Consider the following 22221-nt stretch of genomic DNA (forward strand, 5'->3'; position numbering starts at 1 on the left):
ATAATAGCTGAGCCAATACAAAGGGCAGAACCCCTATACTTGAGGGGGGCCAGCAGGTCTGGAGGAAAGGGCTCTGGAATCGTGGTTGGGAAATGACTTTGGCAGTTCTGATGCCGGTGACAGGGTCTTGCCCCTCTCTGAGCCACAATTTCTTTATCTGGAAAATAGGATGCTAACGTGGACTAGAGACTTTCTGGTTCAGCTGAGGAAAACCCTGCTGGCTCTCGGTTCCCTCACCTGCCAAGTGAGGGGATGGAACTCAGATCTCTCCAGATCCCCTTCCACCTCTGAATCAACACCCCAACCTAGAAACAAAGCCTTCTGCCTTGGGGAGAGCTGGGAGGACTGGTCATCGCCAACCTCACTGGGTCCTTTGCTTTTCCTCTCCCTGGGATGATGGAAACCTTTTCAGTGACACAGAGCCAGCATTGAGAATCCCCCGTTGCCCTCAGTAACAGCATAAGCCCTTCTGTCAGGTCCTCCTTTCTGGGGGCCCAGACCCCTCCACCTGCTCAGTTTCATCTAGGCAGGGGTGTCTGATCTTATCTGGTTTCCTCAAGGGTTCTGTGGGATGAGGGAACACATCTTTCCTTCCAGCTGTGACATTTCAGGGATGATGGAGCAGGAGTGATGTGGAACATGTTCTTAGGGAGTACCTGGGGGACCCAGGGGTGGGCTGCCTCCTCTGCTAACTGTCTTCCCCAGAAAGTCCCCAAGTGTCCTAATCTCTTCAAAGGTGCATGTATAGTAGCAGAAATCATAGCAAGAAGAACCTTTAGAACATAGAATGTTTTAGCTCCACAGCTGGTGGAGCTAGGGCCACCCCCCCCCCCAACTGAGCTAATAGTAGAATTTAGAACTGAGGAGGACTTTTTTGTTGTTTTTAGTAGGATCTGATTCCATTTTGGGGTTTTCTTGGAAAAGATACTGGGGGGGTTGCCATTTCCTTCTCCAGCTCATTTTACAGATGAGGAAACTGAGGCAAACAAGGTGAAGTGACTTGCTCAGGGGGCCAGAGTTGAATATAAGTCTTCCTGATTTCAAGGCCTATTACCTAACTATCTAGGACTTTAGTGGCCAGTTAGTCTGATTCAAACTTAAAGGAATCTAAACATGATGGATGACTTTCCAGCCCCTGATGAAAGTCTCCAACAAAAGAAAACCTATCACCCCAGCAGGCAGTCCATTCCATTTTTGGACAGCTCTAATTACCAGGCAGCTAGGTGGATTCCACCATAGTGTGGAGGACTTAGCCTAGAGTCAGGAAGACCTGAGTTCAAATCTGGCTCTGGGCAAGGCATTTCACATTGTTCGCCTCAGTTTCCTCATCTATAAAATGAGTTGGAGAAGGAAATGTCAAACCACTCCAGTATCTTTGCCAAGAAAACGCCAAATGGTGTCACTAAGAGTCAGACATAACTGAATTATTGTTAGGAAGGTTCTCCTGACAGCAAACCCTAAATTTACTGTTTTTGCAGCCACCTCATTTTACAGGGAAGGAAACTGAGGCCAAGGGATAGGAAATGATTTGTTCAAGATCTCACAGGATATGATACAATTGATCTAGAACCCTGGTGCTTTCCCCTGTGCCATAGCAGATTCTTCTGTGCCCTTGCCTCCATTTGACAATCTAATTTTTGTTCTCCTGGCCCTCACCCTTCATTTCCTTTGCAGCATGGCACAAGGGAAAGAACTTTGTATCTGGAGCCAGAAGTCGGGTTCTAATCCTAGTGCTGTCAGTTACCAGCTGGGTGACCTTGGCCAAGACCTTTCTTCCCTGTAAAACTGGGGTATTAAAAGGAATACTTCCACCCCCTCCCTTGGAGTGTCGTATCATGTTATATAATAAACAGAAGCTGTTATTATTGATGACTCCCAGGGACCCCATCTGTAATGGCGCCCTCCCTTTAGGAACTCTGTGGTTGCTAGGATGTGAGGAAATACGGTGTAGCACCAACCCTCCTCCCTCCCTACTCTGCCCAGGGATGCTGTTGAATTGAGAAGTAGAATTTTTTGAGCCCCAGTTCCTGGATCCCCCTTTCTCTGCTTAGTCTGCAGAGTGCCAGAGGCTGCCGATCCTTCCGTCAGCAGGATGAAGAAGAAAGGGTCCGTGAAGCAGGATGTCCACTTGCTGCTAGATCTGGAGCAAGGACCAGATCATCTCCCTAGGGGATCTCTGTGGAATGGGGTTCACTGTGCTACTGCCCAAGTGAGTAATATGCCCACCATGCAGGGGGGTGGTAGGGATGGGCAAAAATAATTCCAAAGTACTGCCTCATCCATTCTCCAGATGCTCTCTTTGAGTCACTGACAGCCCATGGGATGGTCATCTCACCTTGGCTCTGCCTGGAGGAGAAGGGAGGGAGGGTTTTGTCTAGATGTAATGGAAAGAACGCCAGCCTGAGAATGAGGAGACCCGGTTCAAGTTCTGGTTTCAGCTGTGTCATCTTGACCCAAACATTTCCTATTGATGGACCTCCATTTCCCTTTCTGGTGCTGGTCTCCAACCATAGTGTGTTAAGGAGAGTGTGTGTATTGGTGGGTAGTGATGGGGATGGTTCTATACTTGGAACAGTGAAGGAACACCATGTGCTGTGTAGGGACCTCCCAGATCCCACATCTTCCTAAAGGGTAAAGGACAGCATGATGGTAACTTCTTTACCAAAAAGGGCAGTTCTTTAGGTATCTTTCTAACTTTTCAAATCCCTCAGCTTCCCTCCAGAACCCCAAAACCTTCTGAAGGCTTAAATATACCCATCTTCCTCCCTTTCAATTCAACCTGACCCAGAGAGACCACCAGAGGAAGGGGATATGATTTGCATATAATTTGAATGTTCTCTGTTTACCCCCCCCCCCAATACTTTCTTTTTATACCTGTCTAATTGGGTTCTGCCTTTTGAATATTTAAGACCATACCCTCCCTCTCTCTTAACCCCCAGAGGGGTTTTCCTGGATCTGTAGTGGGGGCATTGAGATCTTCATGGCCAGAGATGGTCTGTAGAGCCCTTTCTTACATGAAGTCCAGTAGATAAAGAAACACCAGATAGTGGGGAGGATTGAGGAAATCAGGTGAGATTCTGAGAGGAGATGGGAAGAGTTAAAGTCTAGGGAGTGGGTACTGGAAGAGACAGTGAGAGATGATTGTGAGGGATGTCAGAGAAGTTGTTAACTAGGGATGAAGAGAGTGATGAGGGATCAGATGAGGTGCTTAGCACTGTAAAATTTTAACTATTATTAGTATTATCTTCACCATTTTCATCATCATCATCACCATCATCATCATCATCATCATCATCATCATCATTGGAAGACAGAAGAGGTAGGGAAGGACCAGAGTAAGGCAAAAGGGGAGAGGAGTCTAGAAAATATTATTAAAAAGATGATGGGGGGCAGCTAGGTGGCTCAGTGGATAAAGCACTGACCCTGGAGTCAGGAAGACCTGAGTTCAAATTCAGCCTCAGACACTTAATGATTACTTAGCTGTGGGACCTTGGGCAAGCCATTTAACCCCATTTGCCTTGCAGAAAACAAAACCAAAAAATACCCCCCAAAAGATGATAGGAGGCCATCTGGGAAAATAAGCAATGCTTGCTTAAGGCCAGTCTGGCTTTATCTATTCAGCTTCTCAGAAGACCATAGGCAAAAAAGGCCTTTGATCACCTTCATCTCTATACATCGTCTCCCCCGTTAAAAAATGGAATCTTCTAGAAGGTGGGAATTATCTCACTTTTCTTTAAACCCCCAAAACCTAATTCAGTACCTGGTTTATAATAAAGGCTTTTTGAAAAATTAATTCATCCATCAAAAGAAGGTAATACAAAAATCTAATTTCTCTTTTTTTTGCCGGGTTCTCAGTGTCTAGTAAATCAGAAATGCTGAAGCTATAACTTACCTAGATTTCAACAAAATATTCAAAAATTTCTCATGCTATTCTGATGGATAAGATGGAAGAAATGATAAAAATCATAGTAAAGTTAGGGGAATTTGGAAATGATTGAAAGGTCAGTCCCAAAGAATAGTTGACTTCAACTCAGTAGGATGTCTCTAGTGGAGTGCCCCAGGGTTCTATGCTTGACCCTGGGTTGCCTCCCATCTTCATCAGTGGCTTGGATAAAGGAAAAAAAAAAGAGTGGAGGATCAACTATGATGAATTTAGTTCTCTTCAGCAGTACAATGATCAAAGACAATTCTAAAGGACTTGGGGTGAAGATACCATCCACATGCAGGGAAAGAACTATGGAGTCTGCAGACCAAAGCATACTATATTCCATTTAAAAATTTTGTTTTAGGTTTTAAGTTTTTTCTTTCATGATGTTTTCCTTTTGTTGATTTTTTTTACAACATGATTAATAAGAAAATATGTTGAGGCAGTTAGGTGGTGCAGTGGATAAAGCACTGGCCCTGGAGTCAGGAGTACCTGAGTTCAAATCTGGTCTCAGACACTTAATAATTACCTAGCTGTGTGGCTTTGGGCAAGCCACTTAACCCCATTGCCTTGCAAAAAAAAAAGCCTAAAAAAATATGTTTAACATTGTTATTTATGTATATCCTAAATCAGATTACTTTCTGTCAAGGGGAGAGAGAAGAAGAAAAATGAGGAACTCAAAATATTACAAAAAAAAAAATGAATGCTGAAAGCTATCTTTGCATTAATTGGAAAAGTAAATCAATAAATTCTTTTTAGAAAAAGAAGATCCAGGACTTAACAGATTTGCTGAAGGCAGGGAGGGAGAGTTAAGAACATTGGCAGACATGATAAAGATGTCAAAAAAAAGAGATCTTTCTAGAACAGAAGCAAATTAAGATTGGAGGGAAAAATAGAAGTGGGGCGAGAGCATAGAATTTGCCTTATTATAAGAAAATTTAGTAGGACTAAATGTTAAGTGCTTACACTTAGGGTCAAAAAATCAATGATAGGTTATTGAGTAGCCATGGAGAACAGTTGGTCTAAAGATCTGAGAGTTCTGTTAAACTTCAAACCCAAACTGAAGGGTTTTGCCAGGCAGATTTAAGCTTAACGTAACCCCGAACTATTGGAGCCATACAAAAATAGCATAAGCTGCCTTGGGAGGTAATGAGTTTTCTGTCACTTGAGACCTAGCAAAGTATGGAAATAACCACTTACTTGTTGGAGGTTCTTGACAAGGTACAGTTTGTGCTAAATGGCCTTTGGATGCTTTCATTACTGATTCTTGGAATCTGGAAAAGATGAGTGGGAAGTTGAGGATTTGGGGAAATTGAGAGCTGGGAAAGGGATGATTAGGAGACTTGAGACAGGAATGAAATGACTTGGAGGAGTTGGGAGGGGGCTCCCTAATAGTCTATAGGGAGTTAAAGGCTGGAAGCGATGACTTTGGAGGGATCAGTTAAGGGTTAGGGGAGAGGGCTAAGGGGTGAGGAAAGTTAGAAAGGAGGAGTGGGATTTTGAGGGGTGCTTTTTTTCAGATCTCTGACAGCAGCCTCATTGTTCGAGGCTCTATAGTTAGCAGGCAGTAGGAGGGTGGGTGGGAGGGAGGGGTTGGCACAGCTGGGGCTGGAGGTGGAGCTGGGCACAGGCTGGGTACAGGCTGTATCTCTAGCTCAAATCATCTCCCCTCCCCCCTTGCCAGGAGTGGCAACGAGAGGAAGAGTATGAGCCCATCTTCATCCCCTGCTCCCCTACCTCCTCACCAGACTCCAGGGGCAACTATTTCCGAGATCGGAAAACCAAGATCGGTGAGAAGTTGGTGAGAGGGAGATGGGTCAAGGCTTTAGGGATGCCAGGGTCATTTTAACTTTGGCTCTGTCTCCAGGGACTTCTAATCCATCCTCCTTCTACACTTTGCCCTACATACACACCTTAAATCCAGTCCCAGTTTCTCATGTTTCATGCTATTTTTTCATATTTGAACAATTATACTCTGGCCCTACTTCCTAATATGTTTTTATGTGATTTTAGGGGCAGCTAGGTGGCACAGTGGATAGAGCATCTGCCCTGGAGTCAGGAGGACTTGAGTTCAAATCCAGCCTCAGACACTTAATAATTACCTAGCTGTGTGACCTTGGGCAAGTCACTTAACCCCATTGCCTTGAAAAAACAAACAAAAAAAAGATAATGTTTTTTAATTCCCTAGTTTTCTCCCCCCCCCATGAATATCCAAGGATCTCCCCCATGACAGGGACAGAACAAGAGTTAGGGAAGAGGGGAGTGGAGAGGAGGTGTACACTGAGGACCCTCTTGCCAGCAGACTTTGTGCTTGTATGGGAGGAGAAGCTGTGGCTCCCTGGGAGGGGTGCCCTGGCCAGCCTCACCAGGACTGAACGGCAGAGACTCCAACATCACAGATGGAGGCAGAAATTCCAAAGGAATCTTCAGGCAGCTGGGCTGCTCCTGGAGGAGGTGAGGACAGGTTGGCCAGGAAGGGGCCTCAAGGCATGAGAAAGGCACAGGGTCTTTCCTTCCTGGCTCTCTCCCTGGGAATGCACCCGGCCCAGTAAGTCACATTCCCTTCTTTGGGGCCTGGTTATTTGCTCTGAAGGATGACTTGGTTAGCCTTATGGCTCTTCCTAACTGACATTCTAAGCAGAACTCCATCTGGGCTAGAGCCTGGCTGCCAGGGTGCCAACATGGCGGCGCACCCTTCCTCCCTATACTAACCCTCTGCATCCTACTGTTAGGGTGCCATTCCTCTCCATCTCACCACCAGGATCCCATCGATTGTACCCTGGGGCTACCCAGCTTGACAGCATCAAACGTTGAGGTAGTTTCCCAACTCCAACTGAATTTGTAGCCAGCGACATAAATGCTTACACGGCTGAGGATCTCCCAGCCGGAGTCCCCAGATTCTGCGGTCTTCCCTCTCTCTTTATCTCCATGGCTCCCAGCTATTGGGTCAGAGTATAGATGCGGGACAGATAGGGAGGCAGGGACCCCTGCTTTGGGCTGTCTGGGCCTCTCTGACCTCCCCATGTATCTAGGAGGAGACCCCCGGGGAGCAGAGGGCAGTGCACTACCTGAAGCTGAGCGCCCCCTGGGAGGTGCTGATCTACTATGCGGAGGAACTGTGTATGCGGGCACCTCTGCAGGTGGGCTGAGGGCCTAGGCTGGGGTGGGATGAGGGGAGGGGGGCCAGTTCTGCCTTTCTGCCCCTGGGGGTGTTGAGAAGGACCAGGAAAGGCTCTCCGCAGGTCCAGCCCAACCCAGACACGGATGGCTCTGCTGAGATCCTGCGTCAACTTCGCCTCCCTAACCCCTGGCAGCAACATGTACCCAACAAGCCCCTGGACTTCTATACCTGTGCTTTCCGCAGGTCCAAGCTCAGCAAGTGAGTAGCACCCCAGGCTCCAAGGCCAATTTCACCCCCTTCCAGCTACTGTCTGTTCCTAGCCCCTGGAGGGGGCCACTCAGCCAGATCATCTCAGGCTGGGAAGTGACCTCGGAGAGCCAGACTGATGCAAAACGGCCCAAGGTGGCTTATCCAGCAGGGAGCTTTGTATACAGTCAGTGCCTGATAAATGTTTGCTCAATTAAACAGAAACCAGCTTCCACTTGTACCCTGCCCTCCACAGGGAACTCATTCCTTACCAAGCTCTCAAGGTGGGGGGGGGGGGGAATTCTTCCTTCTGAGCCTTCCAATCTCTGGGATTGAGTCCACTGAACCTGTAGTAAATATCTTTTTTTGAGGAGTGGGGAAAGGGGGCAACTAAATGGTGGAATGGATAGAACACTAGCCCTAGAGACAAGAGGATCTGAGTTCAAATCCACCTTCAGATACTTGTCACTTATTAGCTATGTGACCTTGGGTGAGTCACTTAACCCTGATTGCCTTACATCCAGGGCCATCTCCAGTCCTTCTGATTCATATCTGGCCAAGGGATCTAGATGGCTTTGGAGTAGAAAGTGAAGTTGGTGACGTAGCACAGTCCCTTCACTCAAATCCAATTCACTTACGGTCATGGCATCACCTCCCTGATGTTGTGGTCTTCAAGAATGAAGGACAAAAACATCACCAACATCTGCTCTGGGCCAGTCCCTGGGTATGGACAAAGTAGAAATGAATCCCTGCCCTCATTTCCCCATCCCTCAAATCTATATCGTATTTATTTCACGGAATCTTATTATTTATGAGTTGTCTCTCCTGACTGAACATAAGCTCCCGAGGGCAGATAGCATTTCACTTATATATTTGTCTTTGGATGCTCAGTGTCTTTATATAGTAAGTGCTTAGTAAATGCTTAATGTTTATTTGTCTGAATGGAGGAAGGGGGAAAAGATCACATGAGCTGCGCTTTGAAGAAAAAAGAATGATTCTGTGATTTGGGGCAGCTGGGTGATGCCAGAGTTGATAGAGTTCAAATTCGACCTCCTACCCTTACTAGCTGAGTGACCCTGGACAAGTCACCTTACTGTTTGCCTCAGTTTCCTCAAGTGTAAAATAAGCTTGAGAAGGATATGGCAAACCACTTCATTATCTCTACTAAGAAAACCCCAAATGGGGTCATGGAGAGTCAACTGAACAACAAGGATTCTGTGAACAGAGGTAGGGAAGGGAATACCTTTCAGACATGAGAGAGTACCTGTGCAAAGGTGTGGACTGTTACCTGTGGGAAACTGGGTCAGTCGCCTGGTTTAATAGGAACGGAGAGAGTGAAGGGAGTCTGTGATTCTGCTTGCCAAGCTAGGTAACCTGGCTCTCACCTCTAGTCTTGGATCACCTTGGGTTGGGATGGGTCTTTCTGGTTGCTTCTATCCCTGGTCACTATGAAGTCCTGACCTTGACTGTCAGGCTTGTGACCTGCCTTGGGCTCTGCCTTCCCTGCAGGTTTCTAGGCAGTGATTCCCCAGATTCCTACTTCTCCAACACCCAGAGACACCGTGTGGTGAGTGACTACCCTTTGGGAAAAGAGGGCTGAAGTGGATGCTGTGCTGGCCTGTAGAATTGGACACAAGGGGTCCTTCCCTCTACAGGTGGCAGAGATACTGGCTCGCACAGTGTATGGGAAGCGGAAACATGCAGAAATGGGCATTGCCCGCCTCTTGGCCGATGGGGTCTACACTGCTGCCTTCCCACTGCATGAGGTAGAAGCTCCCAGTTGGGGAAGGGGTTCCTCGGCAGTGACCCCTACTCCTGGCTTCACATGTATCTGAAGCATGAAAATCTTCCCAACCTTGCAAATGCTACCCTGATTCAAAATGATGCCACCCCTGCCATAGCTCTCTGACTCTCTTCCTTCCCAGGGCCCTTTTGAGCTGCCTGGGCACCATGTACCTGGGGCAGACCTGAACCCTCGACAGCTGCTCTATGCCTACTGGGCCCGCTGGTGCTGTTGGCACAAATACCAGCCTCTAGACCATGTACGCGAGTATTTTGGGGAGAAGGTGGCTATCTACTTTGCCTGGCTTGGTAAGATGGTCATAGGTTTGGGACTAGGTCTCTGGATGGGTGGCTGGTCAGACTCTTCTCATCCTGTTTCCTGCCTTTCCAGGCTTCTACACTGCCTGGCTACTTCCTGCTGCCATTGTGGGCACCTTGGTCTTCTTCTCAGGTCTCCTCACTATGAGCACCAACACCCCTGCGTGAGTGTCTGAAGGGCATGCTTCAAGTAGCCTATTGCATTTATGCAGGCACCTGGCAACTACAGGGTGGAGGGCAGGTAAAGGGGGCATTTCAGCCAGCCTTAGCCTCTGCCTTCAGGGAGGAGATCTGTGCCAGTGAGGGCACCTTCGTCATGTGCCCACTTTGTGCTACCTGTGTCACATGGAATATCTCGGAGATCTGCCCCATGGCCAAGGTGAGCCAGAGAGGTATTAAAGGGTGGGTGGGGGAATTTGATCCAACTGGACTTAGAACCCCACCTTATGGTACCCAGAAATTAGTCTTTCTCCTTTTCAAGCTATTCTCTAAGCAGTTACTAAATCGATCATCCTAAAGTACAGGTCTGATGATACAACTTAGAATTGCCACAACCTTTCTTCTGCCCTGCATAGTCTCCTCCACCGGAGTGTGGGTTTAAGATCCAGGACTTCATTGCTTTTTCTGTTATATATTCTGTCAAATTATATATATATATATATATATATATATATATATATATATATAGATATATATATATATATATATAGATATATATAGATATATATAGATATAGATATATATAGATATATATATTTACAGACAGAATCACTTAAGTGATTTTTAAATTAATTTTTTAAAATTAATTTTAAAAATTAATTTTCATTTTCCCCTATTCTCTCTGCTGCTCAAGAAACTTGCATAGTTCCCCATTGCCGTGATAAAATGGAAAGCTTTCTTATTTAGGATCCCAAGTCCTTTTCAGTCTGACTCTGAACATCTGTTTCCAGACTAATTTCTCATTTACCTGTCTCATGCACTGTGCATTCCAACCCAACAAACTACTGTTCCCCAAAGGATATGGCATTTTGTTTCCTGAATGTTCTTTTGCCTTCCCTGCCTGGGATGCTCTCACTCCTCACCATCTTCTCTATTTAAAAATCAGCTCAGGTTCCATCTCTTTCAAGAGACCCTTTGTGACTCTCCCAACTGCTAGGACCTCCCACAGCCTCTCCAAATCACTTGATAATTTACTTTGCACATATTTTACATTTCCCCAGTAGACTCTAAGTCCCTTGAGGGCAGGGGCTTTTTTCATTTTTGACCTTATATCACCAATGCTAGGCAAGACTAACAATAGTAGGTGCTCAATCAAAGTTTGTTGAATTGAATTGAATAGATAGGCTGCTCCTTCAGATCATGATGCAGTGAACAAGTTATATTTGGAGTCAGGAGATGCAAGTTTCAGGAGGCTTTATAGGCAGCAAAGGATAGAGTGTTGACCTTGCAGTTGGGAAGTCATGAGTTCAAATCCTACCTAAGACACTTATTATCTCAGTGCCCCTGACTGGTGAGTTCCCTCACCTGCAAAATGAGGTTAAAAACAATGCTTCCTGGGGTCATTGTGAGGATCAAATGATATATGTGTAAAGTATCTGGAAAACCTTAAAAAAAATTATTGTTTTTAGTGTTGTTGTTATTGCTTACTAGCCATGTGATCTTTGGCAAGGTCTTTCCCTTTTCTCAGCTTTATCTGAAAAAATAAATGAAGGGATTAGACCAAATGGTAACTAAGATCTCTTCTGGCTCTAGATCTAAGATTCTGTGATCAGTAAACCTGGTGTCCTGGTATCCTAGGCCCACCTCAGCTCTCTTATTCTTCCCCCTGTAGTTGGGCTACCTCTTTGACAATCCAGGGACCGTCTTCTTCAGCATCTTCATGTCTTTCTGGGCCATGGCCTTCCTGGAGCATTGGAGGCGGAAGAATGCCACGCTGGCCCACCACTGGGACTGTGCAGACTTCCAGGAGGAGGAGGTGAGGTGATCCCCTTGCCTCTCACAGTGGGCAATAACAGCTCTGCTGTTATTGTAGCTAGACCCTGTCTCAAGGCCACCTTGGTCCAGGATGGCCAGGTCCCTATTTTTCCACTTCTCAGGTATCCTATATTTTGGATATCCCATTTCTCCTAATTCTTAATAGTTTCCAATGATCAGTTTACAAAGATTGACCAAAGTCTATTCTGCTAAGACTCTGAGTTAGGGACTGAGTGGTGGGGAAGAGAAGGACACATGGCCCAGTAGCTCAGAGGAGCTGGAGGATCTCTTTTAATGCTACTTCTAGCCACAAAACCCTTCTCCAGGCTCAGTAAAATGAAGGGATTAGAATAACTGGTCTCCATATCCCTTTTACTTCTAATTCCTATGATTAGACACAATCTTTGGTTTCAAGAAATCTCAAGAATTAGACACACTCTTTGACTCAGGGGAGACCAGATGAAGACATAAGAAGAGTTAAATAAAAGTCTATAATAAACAAATGAATAAATAATATGGCTAAGATCCAATCATAGAATCAAAAGGCTCTTCATGGCCAACATCCAAGTAAAATTGACAACAGGATGTAGTATTGAAAAATATGTCTGAGTCATGTGGACTTACTCCTGGACATGGAGAGGTTTATGATGGCAGTTCAGTATCAGGTCATTGCCTCCAGAAATTAAGGAAAGGTTCTCCTTAAAGAGACTGATCTTTGTGTTCAGTGTCAATTATGTAAGAAGATGATAGAAATTGAAACACTCCATTATCACTGACTGTAAAAATTAAGTAGAAATGATTATCTAAAAAGATATGATCAGATAACTAGAATTATGTCTTAGAAACTCTCTTTCATGGATAACATGACAAATATGAACCTCAAAATATCCTGGACAGCTCTGCCAATGAACCATACAGAAATCAAAGAGTTCCAACACAAACAGAACCGTTAATCCTAATCACCCTGACATAACATTGCTCCACCAATACTCATCTCTAAGCTGTCTAGAATGAAAAACTTTCAAACTATATAGACCCAAAAGATTATACTCCTTTGGAATGGATTCCATTATGCCCGCAAATTGGGTACCTTTCCTCCCCCAATTCTGCTTTCTTTTGTGTGTTATACCTTCCTTCATAAGACTGTAAGCTCCCTGAGGGCAGGAACTTTCTTTTTCACATTTATATACACAGGTCTTAGAACACTGTTTAGAACACAGTAGGTGTTTTTTAAATGTTGATTGGCTAACTGACTGAATGAGATAACGGTATGTCCTTTATCCATTATTCTAGCTACTCTTGGAGTTGTTCCAAGGATACCTGCAAGGAACCTTTTATTCTTTTTTCACTTTTATTAACCTACATAACTATTCTTTTCATCCACTGTACAATATTAAAAAATATTAACAGGAGAGCCATTTGCCCCAGGACCTTTTCTCTCTCTGAACTTCACTGAAAATGAAGGAAATAAGATAATAACAATAATTAAAATGACAAAAACAGCAACAAAAAAATAATCACACTCCCCAAAAGCCAAGCCAACATCCATGTCCTGCATCAGGAACAGTAGGGAAGGTCAGCCAGAATTATACTGTGCGCTAGGCACTGTTCTTTGTGGGGACACAAAGCATGATAAAATACCTTCCCTGCTTTCAGAGAGCTTTCGATCTAATGTGAGAAACAACATACAACGTTATGTATAAGCAGAATAAATTACACCATGGTAACTGTGAAGCTTGGCAGAAGCTGAATAGTAGTCACTTGGGATTTGGTGATGCCAGTGATTGCGTTTTCACCCTGGTCAGTGTGAAATAACTGTTCCTATGAAACTAAGAAAAGGACTGGCTTCTCAACAAACCCTTATGATAATCAGTTTGACATGAAGAACAGCTGAGTAAATGGTATCCTTTCAAGATGGCAAGACATATGATTATGTCAGAAATTTGCCAAATAACCCATCTGTTGGCTGAACTCAGGGTGGTTGGTTCTGACTAGGAAAGTGGATAAAACTACAAATGCACATGAAATAGACTATAGATACTTTTATTATAGTCCAACATTATATCAGAAATAAAAACTGGAAGCAATAGTCATCAGCAAGGGATTCTTTCTGCTTTTTGTCAGTGACATTCTCAGCTCCCAGATATAGGATGACTTTTGTTTGTCCTTTGTACCTGAAGAGGACTGTGATGTCAGGAAGATGATGCCAGTGAATTGGATTTAAGTGAGGGAGGACTGTGCAAAGTCACCAGTCTCATTAATCTCCATTTGAGCCCATGTGAGTCCAGTGGCCAAATGTAGATCAAAATGAATCAGGATGACCCAGGATGCGTGGGAGATCTGGGTTTTTTTTTTTTTAAGAGAAAGTCTTTCCCAGGTCTCAGTTTCTTTGAGGCAAGGTTCATTTAATGATTAAGACTAGGTTGGTTGGTTAGTTACTATGTCAGAGATGAGTTCTAGTGTCTGACTGTCTATGAGCTTGGAATGCTCTACCACAGGTCAGGCAGAAAGAGTCTATGGGAATATTGGGGTGGTTACTCTAAACTTATGTATTTCATGTTTCCTTTGAGCTGCTTCAATTCTGCCTTTCTCATAGAAGAAGTATACTTTCTGATGAGGTCTCTCCATGCTGGGCATCCTGTGCCAGTGTCTCCCATGTTGCACAGGCAATTCTAAAGTTCTTTAAAGAGACCTTTAGGGTGTCCCAATATAATTTTTTCTGATCCCACTGTGAGTTCTTGCCCTGTGTGGATCTCCATAAAATCATCTTTTTTGGTAAGGATACATCTGGCATTCAAATAACATGGCCAGCCCATATCATAATTGCACTCTCTGTAATAAGGTTTGAATACTTAGCAGTTTAGATCAAGAAAGAACCTCTCAGTGTCTGGTATCTTCTCCTGCCAGGGGATCTTCAGAATTTTCCCAAGATAATTTAAATGGAAGCGATTCAGTTTTCTGGCATGGCACCAGGTTTCAGCATATAGTAATGAGGTCAGCACAATAGCTCTGTAGACCTTCAGTTTGGTAGTCAGTCTAATACCAGTTCTCTACCACAATTTTTTTTTTTTAGGTTTTTGCAAGGCAAATGGGGTTAAGTGGCTTGCCCAAGGCCACACAGCTAGGTAATTATTAAGTGTCTGAGACCAGATTTGAACCCAAGTACTCCTGACTACAGGGCTGGTGCTTTATCCACTGCGCCACCTAGCTGCCCCCACAATTTATTTTGAAACCTCCCAAATACTGAGCCAGCTCTTTAGACTAAGTATGAAATAAGGCAAAGAATGAGTTTTTACCTAGTTAAAAAAATCAGTGTGGATAGGAAAGACTCTTGGGGTTTCTGGCCAAAATAGAAAAAAATGCTATTTTCAATCACTCTGAACCATGTTGAATGGCACAAAGCAGTTGAACCTCAAGGAATTTTTGAGAAAATATTTATTTATTTATTTTTAGGTTATTGCAAGGTAATGGGGTCAAGTGGCTTGACCAAGGCCACACAGCTAGGTAATTATTAAGTGTCTGAGGTCAGATTTGAACTCAGGTACTCCTGACTCAAGACTGGTGCTCTATCTACTGCACCACCTAGCTACCCCAAGAAACTATTTCTTGTCTTAATCCAGATTTGATAAAATTAAAGCAGAAATTAGGGAGCTTCTTAAATCAGAAGAGAAAGATACTGAAGAATTTGAATTAAAGTCAGTACTGGCTGATAACAAAATTGATGGCAAAAATAATGGTGATGTCCTCGGTGATTTTAAAAAGTGGATGGGCTGGAACTTCAAAAAGACCCTTTTGAGTTGGGTAGCTTGAAGCTAACTGATTGGCCAATTATACCAAAATAGAGTGGTTCAGAAACATTGGATCTGCTCTATCATCAATGAACACATGTTCCCATTGTATTTGACGGTGTAACAGCATGCCAGGACCTATGTACAACAGTGTATGCTTTGACCATTGCCAGTAAGTACCAGAAGGAAAGTATGATCTAATTCCTAATGATTCCTAATGATGTGGGTCAGATACCACTATGGCAGAATTGGCTTAAGAAAACTATGGGAAGTCTGCTGAAAGTTAATGAGAAATCATATCGATACCTAATTGATATGTGTTTTGTGAAATGTGAGCTCCATCTTACTCAATTAAGAGGGGTGTAAAATGGAATCCAGAAATCCAGAGTATAGCAGAAGTTATCCATATCCTTAATCAACAATCAAAAACAAAAGTCCCAAAGTTAAGGCAACACAATAATTCAAAGCAGTGCAAAGACTCAAATAAATATCCATTAAATATCTATGAAAATTTTAATCACAGAGACTTGGGGAAATCAGAGAAGGGGGAACTCTTGAGGAAAATTCATGGCTTTATGTATGGTCACACAACAAAAAACATGTCAGATCAAAGAAGGAGAAAGCATTCCCACCATTAATATGATAAGTGACAGAACAATCATGGCAAAGGATGATATAACCAAATCTTCTAGCTTCTTTGCAAAAGAGGAAAAGAACAAAGATTTAGAACAGGAACATCATTACAGACAGAAACCTGATTGACCAGGTATTACATTGGCACATGAAATCTGAGAACACCATTTTAATACATGTTGCCATACCAAACACTCACAATCTCCAAACTTTGTGGATTGTAAAATTTTTCAAAACATAGAGACTTAACAAGAAGAAATCAAAAACATATGAAGACAGGAAGGGAGTCAGATCATTCCCATTATCTTTCTTCAGTTGGAGTTGTTCCAGGAGTCTGCCAAAGATAATTTACATCCCCGATACTCTTATTTAATTATGAAATACAAGATTTTATTCACCTGAGCCATAGTTTTGAAGAATCTAAACTATAAAGAAATAATATAGTAAAACAGCAGCTTGTTTTGGACTATTCTATCTGAATCTCATCAAAAAGGATGAAAAGAAGATAATGGTAGTAATGAGAAGAATCGTGGAACCATTGATTGAGAACTAGATGGTCAAGTGATTTGCCCAATGTCACTCATGTTGTAGTATGTGGCAGAAGCAGGATTTGAATGTAGACTTCTATAGAGACAGTTAATAGCACAGTGGACAAGGCACAAAATTTAGAGTCAAGAAGACCTGAGTTCAAATTCAACCTCAGACACTAGTTTTAACTTCTGTCTGTCTCAGTTTCTTCAACTGTATTTTAGGAAAAACAACAGAACTTATTTTGCAGGGTTGTTTGCATTTCTGTTATTCCCAAAATGGATGGTTTTTAAATACTAAATAGGGTTATTATAGTAGATCCAAGAAAGGAGAGCACCGAAGCAGAGCAGATCAGAGAAGACATCCTGGAGGAGGTGTGGTCTGAAGAAAGGGAGGATTTGGATTTGGAAGGGTGTTTCAACTGGAGATGGAGAAAATAGTAAGAGCTCCAGTTTCCAGTGTTCTCAGGGCTCTTGGACTCTTAGCCTCAAATCTCCAGGTTCATCAGTTTGTCCTTTCTCCTTCCATGTTGGCCATTCCTAGGTCATTTAGGATGTCAAGTCAGCCAGCTAATCCCTACCTTGTCCTTTATCTTTGTCAGGAACGTCCCCGCCCAGAATTTGCAGCTATGGCACCCCAAATGGCTCAGAACCCCGTAACTGGACTAAAGGAGCCTTACTTCCCCCCTAGGGCCCGTTTCTCTCGCATGGTCACGGGATCCATGGCCATCCTTGTTATGGTGAGGAGCTGGGAAATGGGAGGGAAGTATAGGATGTCCTCAAACTGGGAAAGGGTCAAATTGGGAAGGATGGAAAGAGAAGGATCTGAGATCCTTGCCAGCTATGTGGAGATGGTGATGGGCAGTTTTTCCTGAGACACCAGGCATTTTACAGGCACTGATTCTCCCATTTTTCTGGCCCCATAGCTGTGTGTGGTGATGATCTTCCTGGTATCGGTCATCATGTACCGTGGCATTGTCAGTATTGTGATGTTCCATACAGGCAACCCTGTGCTCATGACCCAGGTAAGTACCTGTTAGAGGGCAAGGAAGATGAAGGAGTGGCAAGGCTTTTGCCCCTCTTTTCCCCTTCCTCCTGTTTCCACGACATGCCTCCAGGCAGTTGATGTAATGGAAAACTTGAAGATCCGAAGTCCTGGCTGTGCCACTTATCTGCTGGGTGGCCTTGGGCAAGTAATTTCTCTTCTCTGGCCCTCAGGTTACTCCTTTGAAAGATAGAGGCTGGATATGACGATCTTAAAAGTTCCCATCCATGCCCGTTAAATCTCTATTCTAAGGTCCCTCTCAACTCTGACATTCTGTATTCCAAGGTCCTCCTAGCTCTGATATTAGGGGTTCTAAGACCACCCCTAGCTCTAGCAGTCTGTTCTAGGGGCCTTCCCAGCCCTGGCATTATGTTCTAAGGTTCATGCCTATTCTATGGTGACTCTGGGGAGGAACCCCGCTGAGTCCCTGTCTCCCGGGTTTGGTGGGCTCTGTACATGAACAGTGAGGATCATACTTCTGGAGGGAGATGAGAAGGCACTAGAATGTAGGCTGTGTGGATGGGCCCTGGGCAGGGAAGGACAGGCAATCCTAGGTAACCAGGCAATGACTGCTTTGCAGGCTGGCAACATTGCTAACATCAGCAGTACCTTCCTCAATCTGGTGCTGATTCTCCTAATGGGAAAGGTCTACACCTCACTGGCGGAGCAGCTCACCAAATGGGGTCAGTAAGACTGGGACAGGGCTGGAGTGGGGATTCAGGAGAGTCTGGTGTATCACAAAACATATCAAGCTGTGCACAATCTCAGAACTGGAAGACATTCTAGACTTTATCTGGATAAGACTACATCTATCAAAAGGGCAGCACATTTTGCTTCAAGTCTTCCAGTGAAGTCAAGAGGTCTAGTTCAAATCTTGGCTCTATGTGACTTTGGGCAAGTCATTTCTCTCATCCAGTTTTCTCAATTGTAAATTGAGTGGGTTGGAGTAGATCATTTTTCAGATGTCTTCTAACTCGGAGTCTGTGATTCTAGGAACTTTGATTTTGTCTAGAACTCCTGGAACCAAAGCAGATTGCACCCCTCCTGTGACTTGATAGCTAAGCTCTAGCGAGTTGTCTAAGGTTCACTAAGGTAAAGAGTCAGAGGTAGGATGGAAACTTGGGTCTTACTGGACTACCCTTAACCTTATTGTCTTACTGGTAAAATAATAGCTATCCTACATCAACATTTCAAACATCTAACATTTTAGGACAGCTCCAGTCATTACAAAGAACTAACCCTCTTTCTAAATACATGAAGCTAAATCTACCTTTCTTGGGGGGGGTGGGTTGTCATTCAAGAAAGATTTTATTTATTTTGAGTTTTACAATTTCCCCCTAATCTTGCTTCCCTCCCCCCACCCCCACAGAGGGCAATTTATCAGTCTTTACATTGTTTCCATGTTGTACATTGATCCAAATTGAATGTGATGAGAGAGAAATCACATCCTTAAGGAAGAAAAATAAAGTATAAGGGATAACAAAATTACATAAAAAGATAACAGTTTTTTTCTAAGTTAAAGGTAATAATCTTTGGTCTTTGTTCAAACTCCACAATTCTTTCTCTGAATACAGATGGTATTCTCCATCGCAGATAGCCCCAAATTGTCCCTGATTGTTGCACTAATGGAATGAGCAGGTTCATCATGGTTGATCATCACCCTCGTGTTGCTATTAGTACCTTTCTTAGTTTCAACCCATCCCTCTTAGTTCTGTCCCCTGGGGTCAAGCAGAACAAAACTAATCTTTCTTCCACGAAATCTGCCTTTCAGGGGTGGCTAGGTTGCTCAGTGAATAGAGCACCGGCCTTGGAGTCAGGAGTACTTGGGTTCAAATCCGACCTCAGACACTTAATAATTACCTAGCCATGTGGCCTTGGGCAAGCCGCTTAACCCCATTGCCTTGAAAAATCTAAAAAAAAAATCTACCTTTCAGATACTTCAAGACAGGCCTCAAGTCCCCTTCAGGTCTTCTCTTCCCTGATCTAAACAACTCCAGTTCCTTCAATCAGGACACAGTTGGTATAGTCTTTTTAAAAAATTTAATTTCTTCTTTTTTTTTTTTTTTAGATTTTTCAAGGCAATGGGGTTAAGCGGCTTGCCCAAGGCCACATGGCTAGGTAATTATTAAGTGTCTGAGGTCGGATTTGAACCCAGGTACTCCTGACTCCAAGGCCAGTGCTCTATCCACTGTGCCACCTAGCTGCCCCTAAAAATTTAATTTCTTAAAATTTATTTTTATTATTTTCAGGTCTGATTTTTCTCCCCCTCCTTCTCCTAATTCCTCAGCCATTGAGAAAGTAAGAAAAACAAAACATCTTATAAATATAGTTGTGCAAAATAAATTCCCACATTAGCCATGTTGAAGAAAATAAGCAAGAAAAGAAAATATGTTTCAGTTAGACTTCTAAGTTTATTCATTTTTCTCTCTGGAGATTGATAATATGTTTCACCCTGAATCCTCTGGATTTGTGATGGATCCTATTGCTGACCAGACTTCCTAAATCTTTCAGAGTTGATTAGCTTTACAATATGGCTGTTGTATACATTGTTTCCTTAGTTGTTCACTTCACTTTGCATCAGTTCATATGAATCTTCCCAGGATTTTCTTTTTCTTTGTTTTTTTCTTTTGGAAGAGATGTAATTTTTATTTTATTTTATTTTCAATTACATACAAAAATAGTTTCCAACATTCAACCATCTGCAAGTTTTTGAGTTCTACATTTTTCTACCACACTCCTTCCCCATCTTTCCCTTTCCTCTCTCCCATGTCAGAGAACAATCTTCCTAGAATTTTCTGAAACCACTCCCTTCATCCTTACAGCTAAATAGTATTTCAAGTGGCACAGTCTATAAATCCCTTCCCCATGATGGTCACCTTTTTCTGGACATGCTCCTTCTTGTTAACATTCTTGACAAAATAGGATTGCCAGAAGTCAACCCAGGACTTCAGATGGGTCCTGACCAGGTTGTAGGATTAGCAGATCTCATTCTAAATAGCATAATTCAATCAATATACCCTAAAATCATGCAATCAATCAACAAACATTTTTTAAAATATCAATTTTGTGCCAAACACTGGGGAGGCAGCACAATATGGTGGAGAGAAGGCCATCTTTGGAATCAGGAAGACCAAAGTTCAAGTCTGACACAAATTGGTAGGGGAATGGACCTTAACCTGCTTGGTACCAGAGGAAGAATGAAAAATCTATGGAGGGAAGTTACAGAAAGAGGTATATAAGATCCATATGAGGAAAACAGCTACTGTTTATCGTCTTTCACCAATGAAATGGACTGTCTTGGGAGGTCATAGAAGCATTGATGTAGAGCTAGAAGGGACACTAGAGGCCATCTCTCCTCACCCTCCACCATTTGACAGCTAAGAGAATTTGGGCACAAAGGGATTTGTCTAGTCACCCAGCTAGATAGCATCAAATGAGATTTCTGCCTAACTCCCAGTCAAGGGCATCACCTACTCTACCTCCCTGGAGATCTTCAAGCAGAAGATGATGACCACTTGTCATAGATAGATGGGGGAAGGGTTCTAATTCAAGCACAAGTGGGAATGGATGTTCTCTGAAGTTCTGAGTTTCTGAAACTCAAGCACAAAATTTGCCTCTCTTGCTCTCATACATGACACCTCCCAGGGTGGCGAAATACTCCTAAGAGTTCCTAGGGAATTCTCCTAGAGAAGGGAAAGCAAGCCAGAAGCTCCTTTAGTCAGTATTGATATAGAGATTTAGGGGTGGGCTAGATCCCTCCCTAGCTGGACCTCTGATTACCTTTAGTTTCCTTCCATTCAACAAAATCCCTTCCCCACCAATCTCCAGAAATGCACAGGACACAGACCCTTCATGAAGATGCTCTCACCTTTAAAGTCTTCATCTTCCAGTTTGTCAATTTCTACTCCTCCCCCTTCTACGTGGCATTCTTCAAAGGCAGGTGAGTGGGACCTGAATTTTAAATGTGGCTTCTCATCCTTATTAGCTGTGTGACCCTGGGCAAGGCCTCTGTTTGCTTACAGAGCTCATTTATGAAATGAGGACAGTTATTAACACCTACTTCCCAGGGGTGCTGCCAGGATTGACTGAGAGAATATCTGTACAGCATTGTATAAATGCTGGTTATTCTAAAAAGTTCCAGAAAATTTCCTAGGGTGCATAAATCAACTTACCCAGTTCTGATACTGTGTTTTAAGATCCCTCCCATCTTTGATATTCTCTGTTCTAAGGACCCTCCCAACTCTGACATTCCATGTGCTAAGGGTCCTCCCAGCTCTCACATTCTGTGTTCTAAGGATCCTCCCAACTCCGACATTCCATGTTCTAAGGACCCTCCTAGATCTGATGTCCTGTGTTCTAAGGATCCTCTTAGTTCTGACATTCTGTGTTCCAAGGGTCCTCCCAACTCTGACATTCTATGTTCTAAGGGCCCTCCCAGCTCCGACATCCTGTTTTCTAAGAGTCCTCCCAGCTTTGACATTCTGTGTTCTAAGGGATCTTCCAACTTAAGTTTTATGAATTCTTGGCCTGTTTGTGAATAGAATTTGGGGTGGTGTTGGTCAGTGGGTCCAATTGGTGGTTTGAACCCTGCAGGTTTGTGGGCTACCCTGGACAATATGGCACACTGCTGGGTATGAGGAACGAGGATGTGAGTATCTCTTGAGCAGGTCGGTCCCTTGCCCTGACCCTGCATGCTTCCCATGACTTCATCAGTCTCTGTGCTTTGGGTTGTATTAGGATCAGCATCCATAAAGGAATTACAGGAGACAGAAGGTAACAAGATGCTTTCTCTAAACCCAATGTAAGCTCTTTGAGAGCAGGGACATTTCATTTTGGGTCTTTGTGGCCCCAGAGCCTTCACG

At 43.5% G+C, this 22221-nt stretch overlaps 1 protein-coding gene across 1 annotated transcript in view; it reads left to right on the forward strand.

Annotated features, from left to right (window-relative positions):
* Positions 1-1675: 1675 nt before the first annotated feature.
* The window catches only part of LOC141508335 (anoctamin-7-like), a 29743-nt gene continuing 9197 nt past the window's right edge, over positions 1676-22221 (forward strand). The window contains exons 1-17 of the mRNA XM_074216855.1: positions 1676-1751; positions 2052-2209; positions 5610-5715; positions 6228-6379; positions 6958-7065; positions 7168-7304; positions 8802-8859; positions 8948-9058; positions 9218-9383; positions 9466-9556; positions 9675-9771; positions 11224-11367; positions 16917-17054; positions 17241-17339; positions 17940-18042; positions 21188-21299; positions 21953-22007. Of these exons, the coding sequence (XP_074072956.1) occupies positions 1676-1751; positions 2052-2209; positions 5610-5715; positions 6228-6379; positions 6958-7065; positions 7168-7304; positions 8802-8859; positions 8948-9058; positions 9218-9383; positions 9466-9556; positions 9675-9771; positions 11224-11367; positions 16917-17054; positions 17241-17339; positions 17940-18042; positions 21188-21299; positions 21953-22007 (1911 nt within the window). The remainder of the gene's footprint in view (positions 1752-2051; positions 2210-5609; positions 5716-6227; positions 6380-6957; positions 7066-7167; positions 7305-8801; positions 8860-8947; positions 9059-9217; positions 9384-9465; positions 9557-9674; positions 9772-11223; positions 11368-16916; positions 17055-17240; positions 17340-17939; positions 18043-21187; positions 21300-21952; positions 22008-22221) is intronic.

The sequence above is a fragment of the Macrotis lagotis genome, chromosome 1, assembly GCF_037893015.1.
Source record: "Macrotis lagotis isolate mMagLag1 chromosome 1, bilby.v1.9.chrom.fasta, whole genome shotgun sequence".
In the NCBI taxonomy this organism is placed as follows: Eukaryota; Metazoa; Chordata; class Mammalia; order Peramelemorphia; family Peramelidae; genus Macrotis; species Macrotis lagotis.